The sequence below is a fragment of the Heloderma suspectum genome, chromosome 10, assembly GCF_057233095.1.
Source record: "Heloderma suspectum isolate Gila_16-S chromosome 10, 16-S_ref, whole genome shotgun sequence".
Lineage (NCBI taxonomy): Eukaryota > Metazoa > Chordata > Lepidosauria > Squamata > Helodermatidae > Heloderma > Heloderma suspectum.
In genome coordinates this window covers 35,325,513-35,342,095 of record NC_139467.1, presented here as the reverse complement: position 1 = coordinate 35,342,095, position 16,583 = coordinate 35,325,513, and the positions used below count along the sequence as shown (strand labels likewise).

The window sequence follows — 16,583 nt, the reverse complement described above, 5'->3', positions numbered from 1 at the left end:
GCCTTTACATTAGAGCAACAACTGTCATATGAATGTCCCCGGTACAGGAAATACAATAGAGACCTCCATGTGGGTGCTGGATATCGGCTGCTTATTCAGTTGTTCCCACGTGTCTGATCCCTCCTCGCAGGCATCCACGTAATAACCAGTGACAGGGCCTGCTCCAGTATACAAGGGTGGTTCCCAGTGGACCATCAGAGATGTGTCTCTCACTTCGGTACACCTGACATCATAGGGAGGGCCTGTTTCAAGCGTAGATGGGATTTCAAAATATGTACAAAGAAGAAGGGCAGAAAAAAGAGAGACAATGCACCCAGTTGCCCCTTATTTTAAGGAATTTTAAGGTCCTCCATGGATCTCTTTGTGTACCCCAGCCCTTCCTAGCTTCCCTATAACATTGGGAAATCCCCCCTTCTTTTGTCCCCTTGCTGTTTCAAATGCTGGGAAGGAAAGAGTATTTCCAATGGATGGTGCAGAAAAAAAGTGTCACCCCTTTCAAATGGTTTCCCTGGCCATCAGCCTAGGTTTTACCTAGTTGAAAACCCTGAGCTGCCCACTGGCCTTTACCTGGCTCTGGCATCGTCCATTCTTCACACTTGAAAAGGTCACTGGGTTCTGATACCTTCCCAACACCAACCACGTTCATTGCACAGCCACGGAACTCATAGAAGTGCCCTTCTTCCAGGTTGGTAACCTACAGAATCACAAGATATTCGGAGCATTTCCCAAAGCCTTGCCTAAAAGATGTGGTACCACATCCTGGAAGAGTGGTATTGCTTTGTAAGTTGTACCTTACGAAGAGCTGAAACTAGCCCCCCAGAAACAAAGGCAGCTCTGGAATGTGCATGCTTTTGATGCAACTCTCACAAGTATCTATTGGGTACTGGAAATGGCAAGTAACACATTTTCTGGATGCTATTTTGGAACTGTTTTTTAAAACTATCTTTTAGGAATGAAATTTACTAGACCATTGGTTTAGTTAATTTCACTACTCTGCCAAATTGTCGAAGACTTGAGGTAAGCAGCACAGTTAGGAATTAGGAAAAATCACATCTCCCCATGAGGCTCAGCACTCTGGCTTCACTTTGTTTAGCTAGCTACAGTGCTACAGAGGCTGGGTCATGGTTAGTGCCACAGTAACGGTAGGGAGGCTGTCTTTTTTGTTTTATGCCTGAAGGTTGCCAAAAATCAGGGCCGCAAAGGGGGAAATGGCTGCTTTCCCTGTCTTGTGATATCCCTTGGATCCTTCCTCAGAGCGAAAATAAGACAGAAGCATCCATACCGTGCAAACACGTTGAGGGATTGGCTTAATGTTGAACTCGTGCCAGTCAAGCTTCGACACATCATGCTGATCCAGGAAATAGCCCAGAATCGTTGTGCCTCCTTTGAGTTTGGGAGGCTTCCAACCTATGGTCATGTTGTCCTTCCCGCAGTTCAGCAAAGCAAAGGCACGTGGAGCTGATGGACAGGCTATGTAGGAAAGAAATTAAAGTATAATGGAGGCTGGGAATCTAATCAGCATAAAGGGCTTCTCTCCCTAGTTGTTGTTTGGGAAAGGGCGGGGCGGTGGGAGAGGGAGCATAACACAATAAGATCCTTACAGATAGCCTGCCTCACAAGGATGGGATCGGATTCGGGTGAGCTGTCACCCACACCTGCTTCGTTGACACATTTCACGCAGAAGACATACTCTTTGCCAGTTTTGAGTCCCGGAACAGTGAACCTAACAAACGAACAAAATGAAAAACAGTCCAAAGTACTACAAACAAACTTAATTTCCTGCCTCCTTTGATCCTGAGTCAAAATTATAGAGGTGGATATGTCAGGGTCCAATCCCCCATAGCAGGTTTTTTGCACAGGCCTGCTTCCCCACAGGTTCACAGAGAGCAAAGGAAGAGGAGAGGATCACTTCATCAATGAGGAATGGATGAATCATTCAATTTTGGTTTCTCTCCATTTTTCATTTTTCAAATCTTAGGTCGGTTCATCCCAAAGTTTGAGGGTTTTTTTTTAATCACCTGAAAATTTATACACATTTTTGTGGGCATTTCTCCTAATGCATGTATTTTTGTATGCAGTTTTGCCTAATATGCACATTTATGCAAGCAATTTTTTTTAATATAGCGCATTTTAAAGCTATTTTCACTTATACACATTTTTCTGTGCCCCTTTCAATAGTTTATTTATTTATTTAATTTATATCCTGCTTTCCCACCCAATATGGCACTCAAGGCTGTTTCTCCCTCATATATGCATTTTTATATGCATTTTTTAAAATTGCAGAACTCCACTGCAAAATTTGAAGAAGTGTGAATTTCAAAGGGGTAACTGAGTTTCGGTTCACATATAGGTTTGAACATGCAGAATTAGCTAAGTCTGGGTTAAAATGCAAAATGGACAAATTTCTCTGCCATCCCTTCCATTAACTCACTCATTACATGTGACGGGCTTATTGTTGACTGTTTGCCATTCGTCTGTGCCAACCTCCCGGCAATATATATAATAGCCCAGTGGTTCCTGACCCTTTTTTGGCTTGCTCCATTGCACGACAACAGATGTCTTAGTGTCCCTGAAGGCCAGAACCTGAGATGGCGGTGGCAGAGGAGCTAAAGAAAAGAGGGGAAATTAGATCATCTAAGAACAGTGGCAACTTGGTGCTCTTTCCAGGTTCAGGTTCCATTTTATAGCTATCAGCTCCAGGTTATTTCAAACAAATGAACAAAATATCATAAAGTTACATCGCTTAAACAGAATCAAAATGGATCACATTTACAAGCATTTGTAACAGACATTTGGTAGCAAGACAACCCCTGCATAAAATTATTTTTCTTCTCCCAAAGAGAAACTTAAGGTGCCAAATCACATTTTTGTTTCAAGTACATATCAGTCATTCAAGCGTAAATGACTTGAGGGATATTATAACAATAGCAGAACATACCAAATAAATTTCTCTCACTTTCTAAGCGCAGCTAAGGCAAAGGATCCTCTCCCCAAAACAACACTTTTAGTTCTCCTAATTAACAAAAGGTTCACAGTACAATCTTATACATGTTTTCTCAGAAGTAAATCCCACCGTGTTCAATAGGGCTTACTCCCAGGTAATTGTGCACAGGATTGCAGCTTATGTTTTTTTAAACAAAAGGGGCCATTTATGAACAAGTTCAATTTGCATCCTATTATGGTTCCCTTCCATGGCTGGATTGTGGATGGGAAGATCACCTCCTGGGATGTGTATTACAGGCCAAAGGCTCTAAACATTTCCGTACCCCACTGATTCTCCTCCACAGCTCCTCCCCCTCTGTTTGCATAGATTTTTCCACAGCTGGGTTCTGAGCCCAGAAATAAACCAGGGAGAAACAGACTGGGAGAATGGGTTCAAGGAGGAGAGTTGCCGGGCAGAGGAAGGGTTAAGCCAGGGGTGTTGAACCTCAAGCCCCCGGGCCAAATCTGGCCCACCTGGGTCCCAGTCTGGCCCTCAGGAGGTTCCCCAAATGACCATGCACCCTTCCATTGGCCCCACTCTCTTCCCCTGGACTGCCAATCATTTGGTGGTTTTCCAGCTTTTGCACAGTATTTTTCCCATTCTAAAAGGGTGAGAGGCCTCTCCCAAGGCTTAGTGACTGGCAGGAAGACATTTAAGCTAAAATATGCTGGTATTTGGCATATTTTGGGCCCCACCCCTTTTGCTTCTGGTCCCACCCACCACTGGAATGTGGCCCCTGAGAGCTTCTCCGAAATTGAATTTGGCCCTTGGGCTGGAACAGGCTGGACAACCCTGGGTTCAGCACACTACTAATTCTCCCCTGCAAATTCCCCTGCCCTTGTACTCACATTACCTTAGCAAATATGGCTTTGGGGAGGTGCGGTCTTGCTCTGAGCCCAGCAAGTGAAAACACCCATACTCTGCAAGGTTTCCACCTAGTTTTGAAAACTCCCAACACTGCTCCAGGCCATGCAGCGCAGTCCAGAGCTCTCTGGGCCCTGACATATTTTGTGCATTTTGTCTCCACAGCGTAAGAGTGGCACCCTCGGAGCCATAAGAGTGAAGAGCTCTGAAGAGCAATTATGTATCTTAGCACTGGTGCAAACATGCGTTTCTGAGCAAGGATTAAGAAGCGAATAGGTATAGCCGGGCAACTGCATCCTGCCTCTTCTCACATGGAATGCCACTGTACCTGCTGGGATGCAAATCTCTTCTTAGATCACAATGCATACTGAGAAGTAGCAAGTGAGTTAAGGGGAAAGCCCCCAATTAATTTGGGGCTCTTTTCTTTGCTGCAGGCCTTGGACTGCATTTTAGCTAGTGGTCATTCCAGCCTTATTATTTGGTATAGATGGGCTTTGTCTGCAAACGGTCCAGCTGCAAGGGGCTGGGACATGCTTTTATGGCTTGAGGGATGACTCAAGCAAGGGCCCAGGGTCTGCCAATACGCAGAACAAACCCACATTACCTTGGGTTTGTAGTGGCTAGAGTGTTGGACTGGGAGTTGGGAGATTCGGGTTCTAATTCCCTCTTGGCCATGGAAACTCACTGGATGACTTTGGGCCTGTCACAGTCTCTCAGCCCAAACTATCTCACAGGGTTGTTGTTGTGAGGATAAAATGGAGAGGAGGAGGATTATGTACGCCGCCTTGGGTTCCTTAGGAGGAAAAAAGGTGGGATATAAATGTAATAAATAAATAAATGTATGCCATCAAAAAAAGATTACCAATTTTTTCTCCAAGCGAGATGGGCTCACTGGGTAAGGAAGGCTCGCTCACTCCGTACTTGTTCACAGACCGCACTCGGAAGCAGTAAGACTTCCCTTTGACCAGATCAAGGAGAGCGAATGTCGTGGAATCCACTGCAGTGTCCAGATTAGCCATCTGCCAGCTGTCAGTGCCTGCTATTGACTGAGAAGATAGAAAATGGGTGATTTAAAAATGGCTAATTGTCATAAAACTATTGTGCCTATTATGTGGCAGTAAGGATTGCAAAAAAATAAATAAATCTTATTATACCTCTGTTATCTCATCCTCGAAATGTCACCCAGCAAAATTGTTCTGAGTGGTGAAGAGCCTGTTGGGATCTGGCTCAGACTGAGAGAAATTGGGACTGGAACCCTCGGTCATTTGCACAATAAATTTGTTAGGTGGGATGTGGGAGAGGGCCTTCTCTGCTGTGGCACCCCTGTTGTGGAATGCCCTCCCCTTGGAGCCCCAATTGGCACAGATGTTGGTTTCATTTCAGTGCCAAGTTAAAACATGGCTTTTCACCAGAGACTTTGAGGGTTAACTAAGTTCCCTAAAGTTGCACACTGTTTTAACTGTTTTATTGTTTTAGATTTTTCTAATTGGCATTAGCTTGTTTAATGGTTTAATATGCTTTTAGCTGTTTAAATTATTCATTGTTTTATACTGTTTAAATTTATTTTATCTGTAGGCCACCCTGAGATCTTAATGATATAGGGCAGGATACAAATGTTTTAAACAAACAAACAAACAAATAAATAAAACTGCAACCTCCAGATACATCTACCAATGACAACTACACTGCCAGGATAAGGGATGTACCAGCCCTTAGGTTTCCAGGCTAGCAGCCCCATGAAAAAAACCCTAAAAAGGCCCTAAAAAGGCCCCATTAGGGCTCAGGTCATACCCCCATTTATTCAAGCCTGCATAACTTGTGATCCGTGAAACAGAATGCAACCCACCAGCCATGTATGGCAGCCCACAAAGGCTCCTGTAAACCTCTCTTTTCTTTTGCTGTCCACCTGGGTCTTCAAAAACCATGTGTCTGTATCAAACACCTAGGAGGCCACAACACAGGGTGCCCACTTATGTATCAGCAAAAAAGAGGAAATGCATCACCAAAAGAGAGGACAAAACAGGACAGCAATTTGCACCCAAAAAATAGTATATGCTAATTTATATATATAGATGCACATTTAGAAATAAGTATTATAATTTAAATAGAAATACAGTCCATCTGACCATAGCATGAAAAATTATGTGACCTGTATGCCTGGCTGTTCAGTCTGCTATCCACCACGTGCTGACTGGTCATGGGCAACAGTTCTGATGGTTCTTTATCTTTACACCAGAATTGGACAGGAGAGCCCTTCAAATAGAGGACACCTTCAGACTGAGGATGGTCCTCTGGCAGCCCTTCAAACAGAGGTTGAATGTATTCAACCTTCAGCCCGGGAGTGGGGTCACAAATTGTGCAGGCCTGAGTTCACTGCAAGTTTCCCCCCCCTGTTCTGTCTCCGTTTGCAGCAGTGGCACAAGCAGACCAGTGAGTATGCCAAGGTGCATCCCTAAACTCATGCTGTGGACCTGGAGCCATTGCACACTGCTTCAGAGACAATTCACAACAGATTCCAGGAAGTGTCTTTGGGACGAACGTTCTGATGGTGACGTTCTGCCAAGCTAGGCTTGAAAATGAACTTCAGAGGCACATCAAATGAGATAAGAGGAGGGGGTTTTCCCCCTCTTCCCCACCTCCTGTCTTGAAACTCTGAAGCACTGGGTTACAATGTGCTGACAACCACTTCACTTGCCATGAACCACAGCTGAATAAAGGGAAGGAAAGGGAAGTGGCAGTGTGTTTGGGGCGGTGAGGACTGGGTTTTGAGGATGGCGGAGGGCAGTGGAGATGGGAGTGCAGTTTCTTCTAGCTGCCAGATAGGCTCAGAAAAATTACCTGAATTCTTCCCATTTTTTTCAGAAGAACCCGAGGCATGTTTGGGAGAATGTGCCCATCTCTAGACTCTAATTGATAGGTCCCTCTGTCATTTCCTTACCTTTTCTACATAGTAACTCAGTGGCTCTTTGCCTCTGGGGTCTGGCTCATCCCAAGAGAGGACCACATAATCTTCCCTGATCTCACTGGCATGAACATTGGTGGGTGGCAAAGGGATCTTGACCTTGGCTGCAGGGAACAAACAATAACCCAACGTTTTAGCAATACAAGACTAAATGGATTGGCTAGGAAGAACGATTTGCTAATTACAGTAATAAGATGGAGCAGCTACCCCCAAAGTTCGAAACATTTCATGTAAAGCAGCCCTACGTTTTTGGCCTGGGTCACACATGCATGCTTGTCATCTGATAACTGCAGGATTAGGTGATGACTTACATATGTGAATGAGCTACGACAGATCAGACACCATGGACAGAATTTTCATACCACCCCAGAATGCAATGTTTTTCCAAGGAGAGAGTTCACACACACGCAGCTGGAGCTTAAGTTCATAATACAGAACAATACGGCTGGCTGAGGATGATGAGAGTTGTAGTCCAACACACTTGGAGGACACCAGCCTGGGGAAGGCTGGTATATAGAGAATCCAAGGGATGTGAATGCATGTGATCAGCAGAAATGTCAATTCAGAACATCCATTTGGAGCATAAGATTCAGCGATCTCCATTCCTCTAAATGCCTGAGTGGTGATTTACTGATAATATGAAGAAACTCTGGGGCAGAGAATTAATTGGAGGGGTAACAAAGGAGTCAGGTGCCTTTGAACTTACGTTCCAGTTCATCTTTGGAAACTGTAATTGTCCTCATCCCATCATCATAAGGGATGTCTAATCAAAGAACAGAGAGAGAGAGAGAGAGAGAGAGGGAAAGATATGAAAATAATTCATGGTGGACATGGCAGGAAATAGTTGGGGTGCTTCCTGGCTTGACTGGTGGTTTTCCCATGTGCCACAGAATCACACAATGGGAACAACGCTACATCGTGATGTGGCATCCTTCATGGAGAATTCTTGGGGCAGGGTGGAGATGGTTGCCTCCACTGAGAAGAACCAGGTTCAACCCCTGGCATCTCCAGTTGAGAGGATTTGAGGTGGCAAGACTGGGAAAGACCCCATCCTGAGACTCTAGACAGCTACTTCCAGTCAAGAGTAGATAATACTCAATCAGATGGATCCATGGGCCAACTTGGTATACGGTGGCTTATTGAGATTTTGGAAGGTGCTCCCAGATGAATGATCTAAGGGCATATCTTTCATGAGCTGCACGAAAAACAGTAATCTGGAGGTTGCATGTGGAAATTGAAGGTTGCATGTGGAAATTGACAACTGCATGTGGAAATTGAAGGTTGCATGTGGATATTTCCACTCAATTTTACCCCCCAGCAAAATGTCAAGACTTATATATTATGTTTCTATACCGCCCCATAGCCAAAGCTCCCTGGGATGACATTTAGAGCTTCCTGCTCAGGGGAAATTTAGAGGGAAGCAAAAAGCAACAATAACCCCCAACCCCCCAAGAGTTTTGATAGGATATGTGCAACTTCTCAAAGCCCTATTGCTCTTATGATATGCTGATGTAAGGTAAGTTATTCCATGTTTGAATATTGCAGTTGTGTTATTTGGATTTATTGCTGGATTTCATTGTCTCAGAGGCTGCCTTGGCTTTTTACAAAATGTTAATTGTCATGAACCCGTTAAAATTAAGTACTTAGCAATCTTTTGGTCTCGTTGAGATCTATCATTGTCACTGGATCGCTGGCCTTTGATGGGTTACTGACGCCCGCACAGTTGACAGCCTTTACTCGGAACTGGTATGTCTTTCCTTCAGTGAGTCCCACAACGGGGGACCTGCAGGCTTTCACAAGCTTGTCGTTGCATGACACCCACTCGTCAGTGCCCACCTCGCACCTGGAAGGAAAGAAAAACTACCATAGAGTTTTGGTGCAAATTGTGATCCGGAAAAAGGAAGAGATCATGCCGCCGTTATTTCTGACTACAGACCTTTCAATATAATAGCCGATGACAGGACTTCCGCCATGATCGCTGGGGGTTACCCAGGAAAGTATGAGGCTGTTTTTATTCACATCATGGCATTGCACATTGAGGGGTGATCCAGGCGCTCCAGCTGTTTCAGCTGCAGCATCTAAAAATAATATGAAGCCATTTTTAGATGGTTTTGTCCAGATCAGGGTGGCCTGCAAGTTGCATTGGCTTCCAGTTTTGTCTTCTAGCCCCTGAAGGCACTATCAAGTTTTAGAGAAGGGGATCCAGATTTAGTCATACTAGGGGTTTCTCCACATGGGGTATTTATTCTGTGATTGAGATTGGTTCCTCACAGAAGTCTGCAGGTCCTTTACATGACTTCATCAACCTCCAGTGCCTCCCTAGTGTTTTCTGAGCATTTCTGCAGCTTAATTTGAAATGGAAATAATGAGCTAACAAAAAGATCCAATTTCATTCAGTCTGAATTTGCACATGAAAAGAGGATGTGGTGCTATATAACATCAGCGCCATCTAGTGGCTATATAATGAAACATATAGATCTCACAGATAAATGGGGGGGAAAGTGGCAGGGGAAGGGAAGCTCATGTAAGGGGCTGAGCTTAATCCCGCAAAGCATCTGGAAGCAGAAGACCTGGTAGAATCGCGGGGGGAAAAGCCTCACTGTGGAGAAGCCCTTAGAGTAGACCTGTTGAAATCCATGGGCTTGAAGCTAGCCATAGGATGCCCACATGTCCTCTTTTACAGAGGACAGTCCTCTATTTGAAGGGTTGCCAGAGGACTGGGTGGTCCTGTCCAATTCTAGTTTAAAGATAAAGAACCATAAGAATGGTTGCCCATCAACATCTAGCACCTGGACAGCAGACTGAACAGGCAGGCACACAGGTCGCCTGGTCACTATGGTGAGATGTGCTGTATTTCTGCTTAAATTCTAATAATTATTTCTAAATTGGCATCTAGACATATAAATTAGCATATGCAAATTGTATTCAATTTTGTGTCCTCTTTTGGGGTGATGCATAAATGCATTAGGCCAATTCATAAATGGCCTAAGTCACATTTACTTCAATGGATTCACTCTAAGTAAGACTAAATCTGGATCCAGTAAAAGTTTTCCTCTAGCAGACTTCCCCAACATGGTGCTCTCCAGATGGGTTGGAGTACAACTCCCATCACCCCCTAGCCAGGATGTGATGCTGACTGGGGATGATGGGAGTTATTCTCCAACCCATCTGGAGGGCACAAGGTTGGGGAAGGATGGCCTATAGCTTTGCTTTCCTTTTCCCTCCAATTTGTCTTGCCCTTAACTCAGGATTGTATGGCTGTAAGCAGGGCCTATGTGATTTTAATTTCTGTACAGTGCATAGATATTTTCTGTCCTTTTAAATATTAATACAACTCTCATCACCAAACAAATAGGAGCACAATCCTTTACTTACCCCTAACAAACACATAAGCTCTTTGCTCGTTGTATCCATCTTGCGTTGGGATGCGGACACTGTAAAAGCCTTCGTCCTCTTTGTAAGCGCAAGACACCGTCAGGGAAGCCTCCCGGTCCTTGCATTTTATTTGCCGGCGGTCAGAATCTTTCAGCAATTCACCTGGAGCACAAGAGAAAGATGCTCACTTAAGGTTTGTCCAGTTGGTGGCTTGATATTAGAGCTGAAACTGAGCACAATTTCAGAATCTGAATTTTGGAATTTTGAAAATTTCCGAAGGTTACCTTCAAAGTTCAACTCCGAGGGACAGTTGAAAAAAAACCTTGAAGCCCTGTTGATGGATATATTTGAAGGCAATCATACTAAGAATCCACTTGCTTTTATATCTTGTGTTTCTTCCCCCTCTAAAATTTCCAAAACGGTTGGCTCCAGGGTTTTGAGTGCCCTTGAGTAAAGCAGCCTCAATGGACCCACTCCCTCTGTGAGTTTACCTTTTCGCCGCCATTGCCTCCAGCTGCTCCTGCATCCTCGCCCTCATCACTGCTACCCCTTGGCTGTCTGAGCCAGTGAGCAGTGGCATCTACTGCTCCTCTTCTCAACACCACCATGGTCTGGGCCAGGGCAGGAAGTAGATGAACAAGCAGGTTCCAAGGGTGAAGAGGAGGAGCAACTCCAGGGGGATTTTGTCCTGGGGGCATTGGAGATAACAAGGGGATTCCCCTGCATGCTGAATGGGAGGGCCAGCGGTGCGGAGGGAGATCCCTTTGTTATCGCTGAACAAAGGGGGGGGGGCTGCACCCAGCTCAGCAGGTACTTGCAGGAGCTGGTCCTGCAAGGTCTGCTGATTCCTTCCTGCGCCACTCGTGCCCCAGTTGCTCCTGCAGACACCGAACCCCTTTCTCCGAGCAGAGAGAGGTGCAGAGCTCCGTGGCTCTCTCTGCGTGGAGAAAGGAAAGTGGGCAGGGCTGGATGAGGTCAATGGTGTGGGAAGGCCTGGTATCATCCAGCCCACTGGCTTGGTCTGTGGGGTAGTCTGGCTCCCAGATCCAAAGAGGTCGCCCGCCCCAGACTTATTCATTAATACATACATATGGCTCTTCGGCTTAGAAATGGAGATGAGCACCACACCCTACAGTCGGACACGACTGGTTGGGGACACCTTTACCTTTTTATCCTTCAAATAAAAACTTCCAGGGCAGCCTTGGCAATGCTTTTCGAGCATTCTGCCATCTAGGAACCCTATCAACTCACTTGCCATAGAAGCCCAGCATGCTTCAGAGGATGCTGGGGCATATTTTAGGGTGTTTTTTGCCTGCATGGCCTTTCCATCGCTTTGCATGAACTGAGCAGATGATCTACACTTCCAGCATCCCACCCCACCACATGGCTGTAGATTACAGAGTAAGACTGGTAGTGAAGGGCAAAACGTCTTACAGGGAACGTGTCTGCCATGACTAATTTTTCTCATCAAGGACCTCCAAGGTCCCCAAAATGCCATTTCAAAACAGCTGACATATTTTTTGGAGGGGCTTCCCAAGTAGATCCTGCTAACTCTCATTTGCTTCCAAACATTCAAATGTACATTCTATTTTTTTTTTAAATAATCCTAATTAATGGATGCTATTGGATTGAACAGGGAGGGGGATGCAAAAATATAACATTATTATATCAGACAAATTGGTCAAGGTTTTCTTGTACTGTACCACTTAAAGCTATAAGGCCTTTAGCATGGGTGGAAAGGTAAGCTGTATATCTGTCAGGGTTGTAGCTGAGCCCATAGAGTCCCAAAGCAGCTCTGATTCTGAGGAGGAGAGTCAACTCATGGGGGAGGAACTCTCTCAGACTTCAGAGGCGCAGCTGGAGGGGGAGACCCCCTTCTCACATCCCTGGGAACAACAGTGAACCAGGTGTGGAAAGGGAGGGACAACCTGAGCTTTTAGACGCGAGGCGCAGATGCAGACACAAGCGAGAGATTTCAGGGGCCGAGCTTCAACGCTCAGCCCGACTGGCTCGACATCAACAGCTTGCGCCCAGAAGCATCACAGGAGAGGGGGAGATCTTCCCCTCCCACCCCTTAAGTTCAGAGAGTTGCTGTGTTTTTCCCAAATGGAGATCAACTGCCGTCCTAACCCTTCAAAACCCCTAGATGGCTGTTCCTTTGTAGTTTCTCTGAGTCTCAAGCAATTAGCATCTGGATGCCTCATTAGGATAAATGGAATTAAAGCCTTGGAAAGCAGCCCTTTTGTCTGAGTGTTGATTCTGGCTATTGGAGTATTCAGTAGGCAACAGAGGCACCTCATGACAATATCTGAATACTTTCCCGTTGAAAACGAATACCTCACACATAACAAAGCCCCTATCATGTCAAGGTTCAGCACAACCTTTCCCAAGGCAGGGTAATTTTCTATGCACAGGGAGTTTTCCCCCCATCTCCCCGCATGGAAGTGCATTTAAAAGTGCAAACATGCACAGCTGCAGATTTATATGGTACAATCCAAGAAACGCTTGACCAGTGGATTCTGCTAACTGTATAAACTTGCCCTTAGTTTTGGGATTTGGCAGGTACTTCCTAAGTTGCTGTGAAAACCAACTGAAAAAACCCCAGTTTGGCAGTAACAGCCGTGCAATAGAAGAAAGAATTATGGACATGCTGCAGAAATAGAGCAGCTCCCACCAGTGGAGGCTGGTGCCTCTTTACCCTTTCCCCCAAATGGGTTCAGCACCTTGGATAGCTCTTTTAGAGTTCTGGCTGGTTCTGACTGAAACCCAGAATAGAATCACAGCCCCAACGAAATCAGAGCCTCCAGCCTCCATTGGTTCCTACCTCTCTCAAAATGGACCACCTGTTCACTAGGGATGTCGGAGAATTCTGTTTGGGGGGTGGAGCTCAGTGGGTTTTCACTGGCTCGGCCCCCCAGCCTCTGGCTCTCTCACCCGCAAGCTGGCCTGACTCAGCATGCACATCCCAATTTGCACAAAATCACAGTTGTAAATAGTGCAATTTGTGCAAAATTGCAGGCATAAACCACGTGATTTGCACAAATTAGACTTACATGTAATATGTGCAAATTGCACTATTGTGCAAATTGTGCAAATTGCGCTATGTGCAAATTGCGCTATTTACAGCCACAATTTTGTTCAAATTGTGAATTGTGCAAATTAAAATATGCCCAATAAAGTTCAAGGGTTTGGGGAACTAACCCGCAACTCAGCTTGTAAATCATGGGGATCCATCGGGCGCAAAAGGGGCCAGATTTCCCCATGATGGACATCCCTATTGTTCACAGTATCAGCCCTGCCATACAGCAAGTCAGTCATCCCCATGCTAGTCCCCTCTTAGAGGGCATCAGGTTGAAGAAGGCTATAGCAAACGTGGGAGGTAGATGAAGGTAGGAATTGTTGTCTGAATGATGCAGGAAAGACTTTCAAAGTGTTGACCCTTATTTGGGCTCCACTTCAGGGAGAAAACTGTCTTGGGTCAACACTTTCTGCTCAGAGACTAAGGGATACAGTAGTAAGTAATGTATGCTAAGTGTCGAGAGCCGTGGGGAGGTGTGTTGTTGGAAATACAAACCATCCCTGAACCAACGGATGTCTCGCTGGTATTCCTGCAAGTCTGAAGTAAAGCTGCAGAAGAGTGTGAAGGGCTCCTTCTCTCTTGAAAAGACGGGTTTCAAGATACTAGCAAAGTCAGCCTCCAGGGCCCTAAGAGACCCTGAGAAAAAAGATGGTGTTGGGAAAGAACATTAAGGATCATCCTGCCAGAGTAAAACAGAAATCTTTCTAAGCCAGCTTCCTGTCATAAGAACATAAGAAGAGCCATACTGGATCAGACCAAGGGTCCATCTAGTCCAGCATTCTGTTCACACAGTGGCCAACCAGCTGTCAACCAGGAACCCACAAGCAGGGCATGAGTGCAACAGCACCCTCCCACCAATGTTCTCCAGCAACTGGTGTACATAGGCATGCTGCCTTTGGTACTGGAGGTAGCACATAGCCATCAGGAGCAGAAGCCATTGATAGCCTTTTCCTCCAGGATTTTGTCCAACCCCCTTTTAAAGCCATCCAAATTGGTGGCCATCACTATTTCCTGCGGTAGCGAATTCCATAGTTTAACTATGTGCTGTGTGAAGAAGTACTTCCTTTTATCTGTCCTGAATCTCCCACCAATCAGCTTCATGGGATGACCCCTCTGGGTTCTAGTATTGTGAGAGAGGGAGAAAAATGTCTCCCTATCCACATTCTCCACACTATGAAAAATTTTGTACACCTCTATCATGTCTTTCCTTACCCTCCTTTTTTTCCCAAGCTAAACAATCCAAATTTCCAAGCTGTTGTAACTTCTCTCATAGGGGAGATGCTCCAGCCCCTTAATCATTTTAGTTGCCCTTTTCTGCACTTTTTCCAGCTCTACAATATCTTTTTTTAGGTGTGGTGAACAGAACTGTACACAGTATTCCAAGTGTGGTCGCACCATAGATAGGGGCAGTATGATGTTGGCAGTTTTATTCTCAATTCCTTTTCTAATTATGTCTAACATGGGGTTTGCCTTTTTTACAGTGGCTGCACATTGGGTTGACATCTTCATTGAGCTGTCCACCACAATCCCAAGATCTCTTTCCTGGTACGTCACCGCTAGCTCAGATCCCATCAGGCTATAGTTGAAGTTGAGATTTTTTGTCCCAATGTGCATCACTTTACACTCGCTTACATTGAACCACATTTGCCATTTAGATGCCCATTCTCCCAGTTTGGAGAGATCCTTTTGGAGCTCTTCACAATCCCTTTTTGTTTTAACCACCCTAAATAATTTGGTGTCATCCGCAAACTTGGCCTCTTCGCTGCTCACTCGTAATTCCAGATCATTAATTAACAGGTTGAAAAGTATTGGTCCTAATACACATCCCTGTGGGACCTCACTATTTACTTCCCTCCACTGGGAGAATTTACCATTTAATCCTACTCTCTGATTTCTGTTTTTAACTAGTTACTAATCCATAAGAGGATCTGTCCTCTTATTCCATGACTGCTATGTTTGCTCAGGAGTCTTTGGTGAGGGACTTTGTCAAAAGTCTTTTGGAAGTCCAAGTAAACAATGTCTACCAGATCACACCTGTCTACATATTTATTGACACTCTCAAAGAACTCTAAAAGGTTAGTGAGACAGGACTCACCTTTGCAGAAGCCGTGTTGATTCTTTTTCAGCAAGGCTTTTCCTTTTATATGCTTACTAATTTCATCTCTAATAATGCCTTCAACCAACTTACCTGGAACAGACTTTAAGCTAATCGGCCTGTAATTTCCCAGATCCCCCTGGATCCCTTTTTGAAAATTGGTGTTACATTGGCCATCTTCCAGTCCTCCATTATAGAGGCTGATCTTAGGGACATGCTGCATATTTTTATTAGAAGATCAGCAATTTCATATCTGAGTTCTTTGAGAACTCTAGGGTGGATACCATCTGGGCACAAAATAGATTTATTTGCTTTCAATTTATCAATAAGGTTGAGAACCAGCCACCAATAATGGCCATCCAGATGCTCTTGGGAAGCTCGTGGGAAACAGGTGATAGTGGATGTAGCAGCTACAGGATCAGGATTGCTGGAGGAGGAGAAGGATTTAAACTCCCCACCACCACCACCCCGATCTTGATGCCAATGCAGCAGTTCTGATCCACCCAAGACCGCCATTTCCCAGCAATCTTCGTCAGGAATGCTGGAAGGATGGGGGTGGAGTTAATCTCAGCCCCGCTAGTGATCCCTTTCCAGCCTAGATAGCTGAGCGGATGTACACATGGATGAGTCTGCGTCTGTGTGAGTTTGAGGGATGGCAGAATGAAGAGTGTTTGTTCAGCTATCCACATGCATGCACACATGTACCACCCCCAACCCACCACTTGCCACTGCATGCAGCCTTCGATGGCAAAAAGATTGTCCACCCTGATGTAGCTATTACGTGTTCTTTCTCCCCAGTTTCTGGTAATAAGAAGTATAGTGTTGTACTTGGTTCTTCTGGAACAAAATATCCTCTCCTCTGTACCCTCCATCCCCGCCTTTCTCCTCTGTACCCTCCATCCCCGCCTTTCTCCTCTGTACCCTCCATCCCCGCCTTTCTCCTCTGTACCCTCCATCCCCACCTTTCTCCTCTGTACCCTCCATCCCCGCCTTTCTCCTCTGTACCCTCCATCCCCGCCTTTCGTCCACAAAATAGACATAATCCTGCTTCACATTCCCACCTTATGTTTTTGGCAGCCAAATGACTCAAAACTCTGCTATGAATTCTCATGCCATGCTAATCCAAAGAAATAGAAAACCACATAAACCCCAAGCAGGTACTTACTCTTGTATATCTCGGAATCAAATCCAGACTCCTTTCCATAATATTCTATAAAACAGGAGA

General features: G+C 45.2%; 1 protein-coding gene across 1 annotated transcript in view; it reads right to left on the bottom strand.

The window, feature by feature from the left end:
- MYOM3 (myomesin 3) overlaps positions 1-16,583 on the bottom strand; it is a 60,211-nt gene that overhangs the window by 24,676 nt on the left and 18,952 nt on the right. The window contains exons 7-19 of the mRNA XM_084814414.1: positions 16,524-16,568; positions 13,759-13,899; positions 10,185-10,346; positions 8,746-8,887; positions 8,453-8,652; positions 7,516-7,572; positions 6,786-6,913; positions 4,710-4,893; positions 2,432-2,606; positions 1,602-1,723; positions 1,283-1,470; positions 568-694; positions 64-242 (exon numbers count right to left, since the gene is read on the bottom strand). Of these exons, the coding sequence (XP_084670540.1) occupies positions 64-242; positions 568-694; positions 1,283-1,470; positions 1,602-1,723; positions 2,432-2,606; positions 4,710-4,893; positions 6,786-6,913; positions 7,516-7,572; positions 8,453-8,652; positions 8,746-8,887; positions 10,185-10,346; positions 13,759-13,899; positions 16,524-16,568 (1,850 nt within the window). The remainder of the gene's footprint in view (positions 1-63; positions 243-567; positions 695-1,282; positions 1,471-1,601; positions 1,724-2,431; positions 2,607-4,709; positions 4,894-6,785; positions 6,914-7,515; positions 7,573-8,452; positions 8,653-8,745; positions 8,888-10,184; positions 10,347-13,758; positions 13,900-16,523; positions 16,569-16,583) is intronic.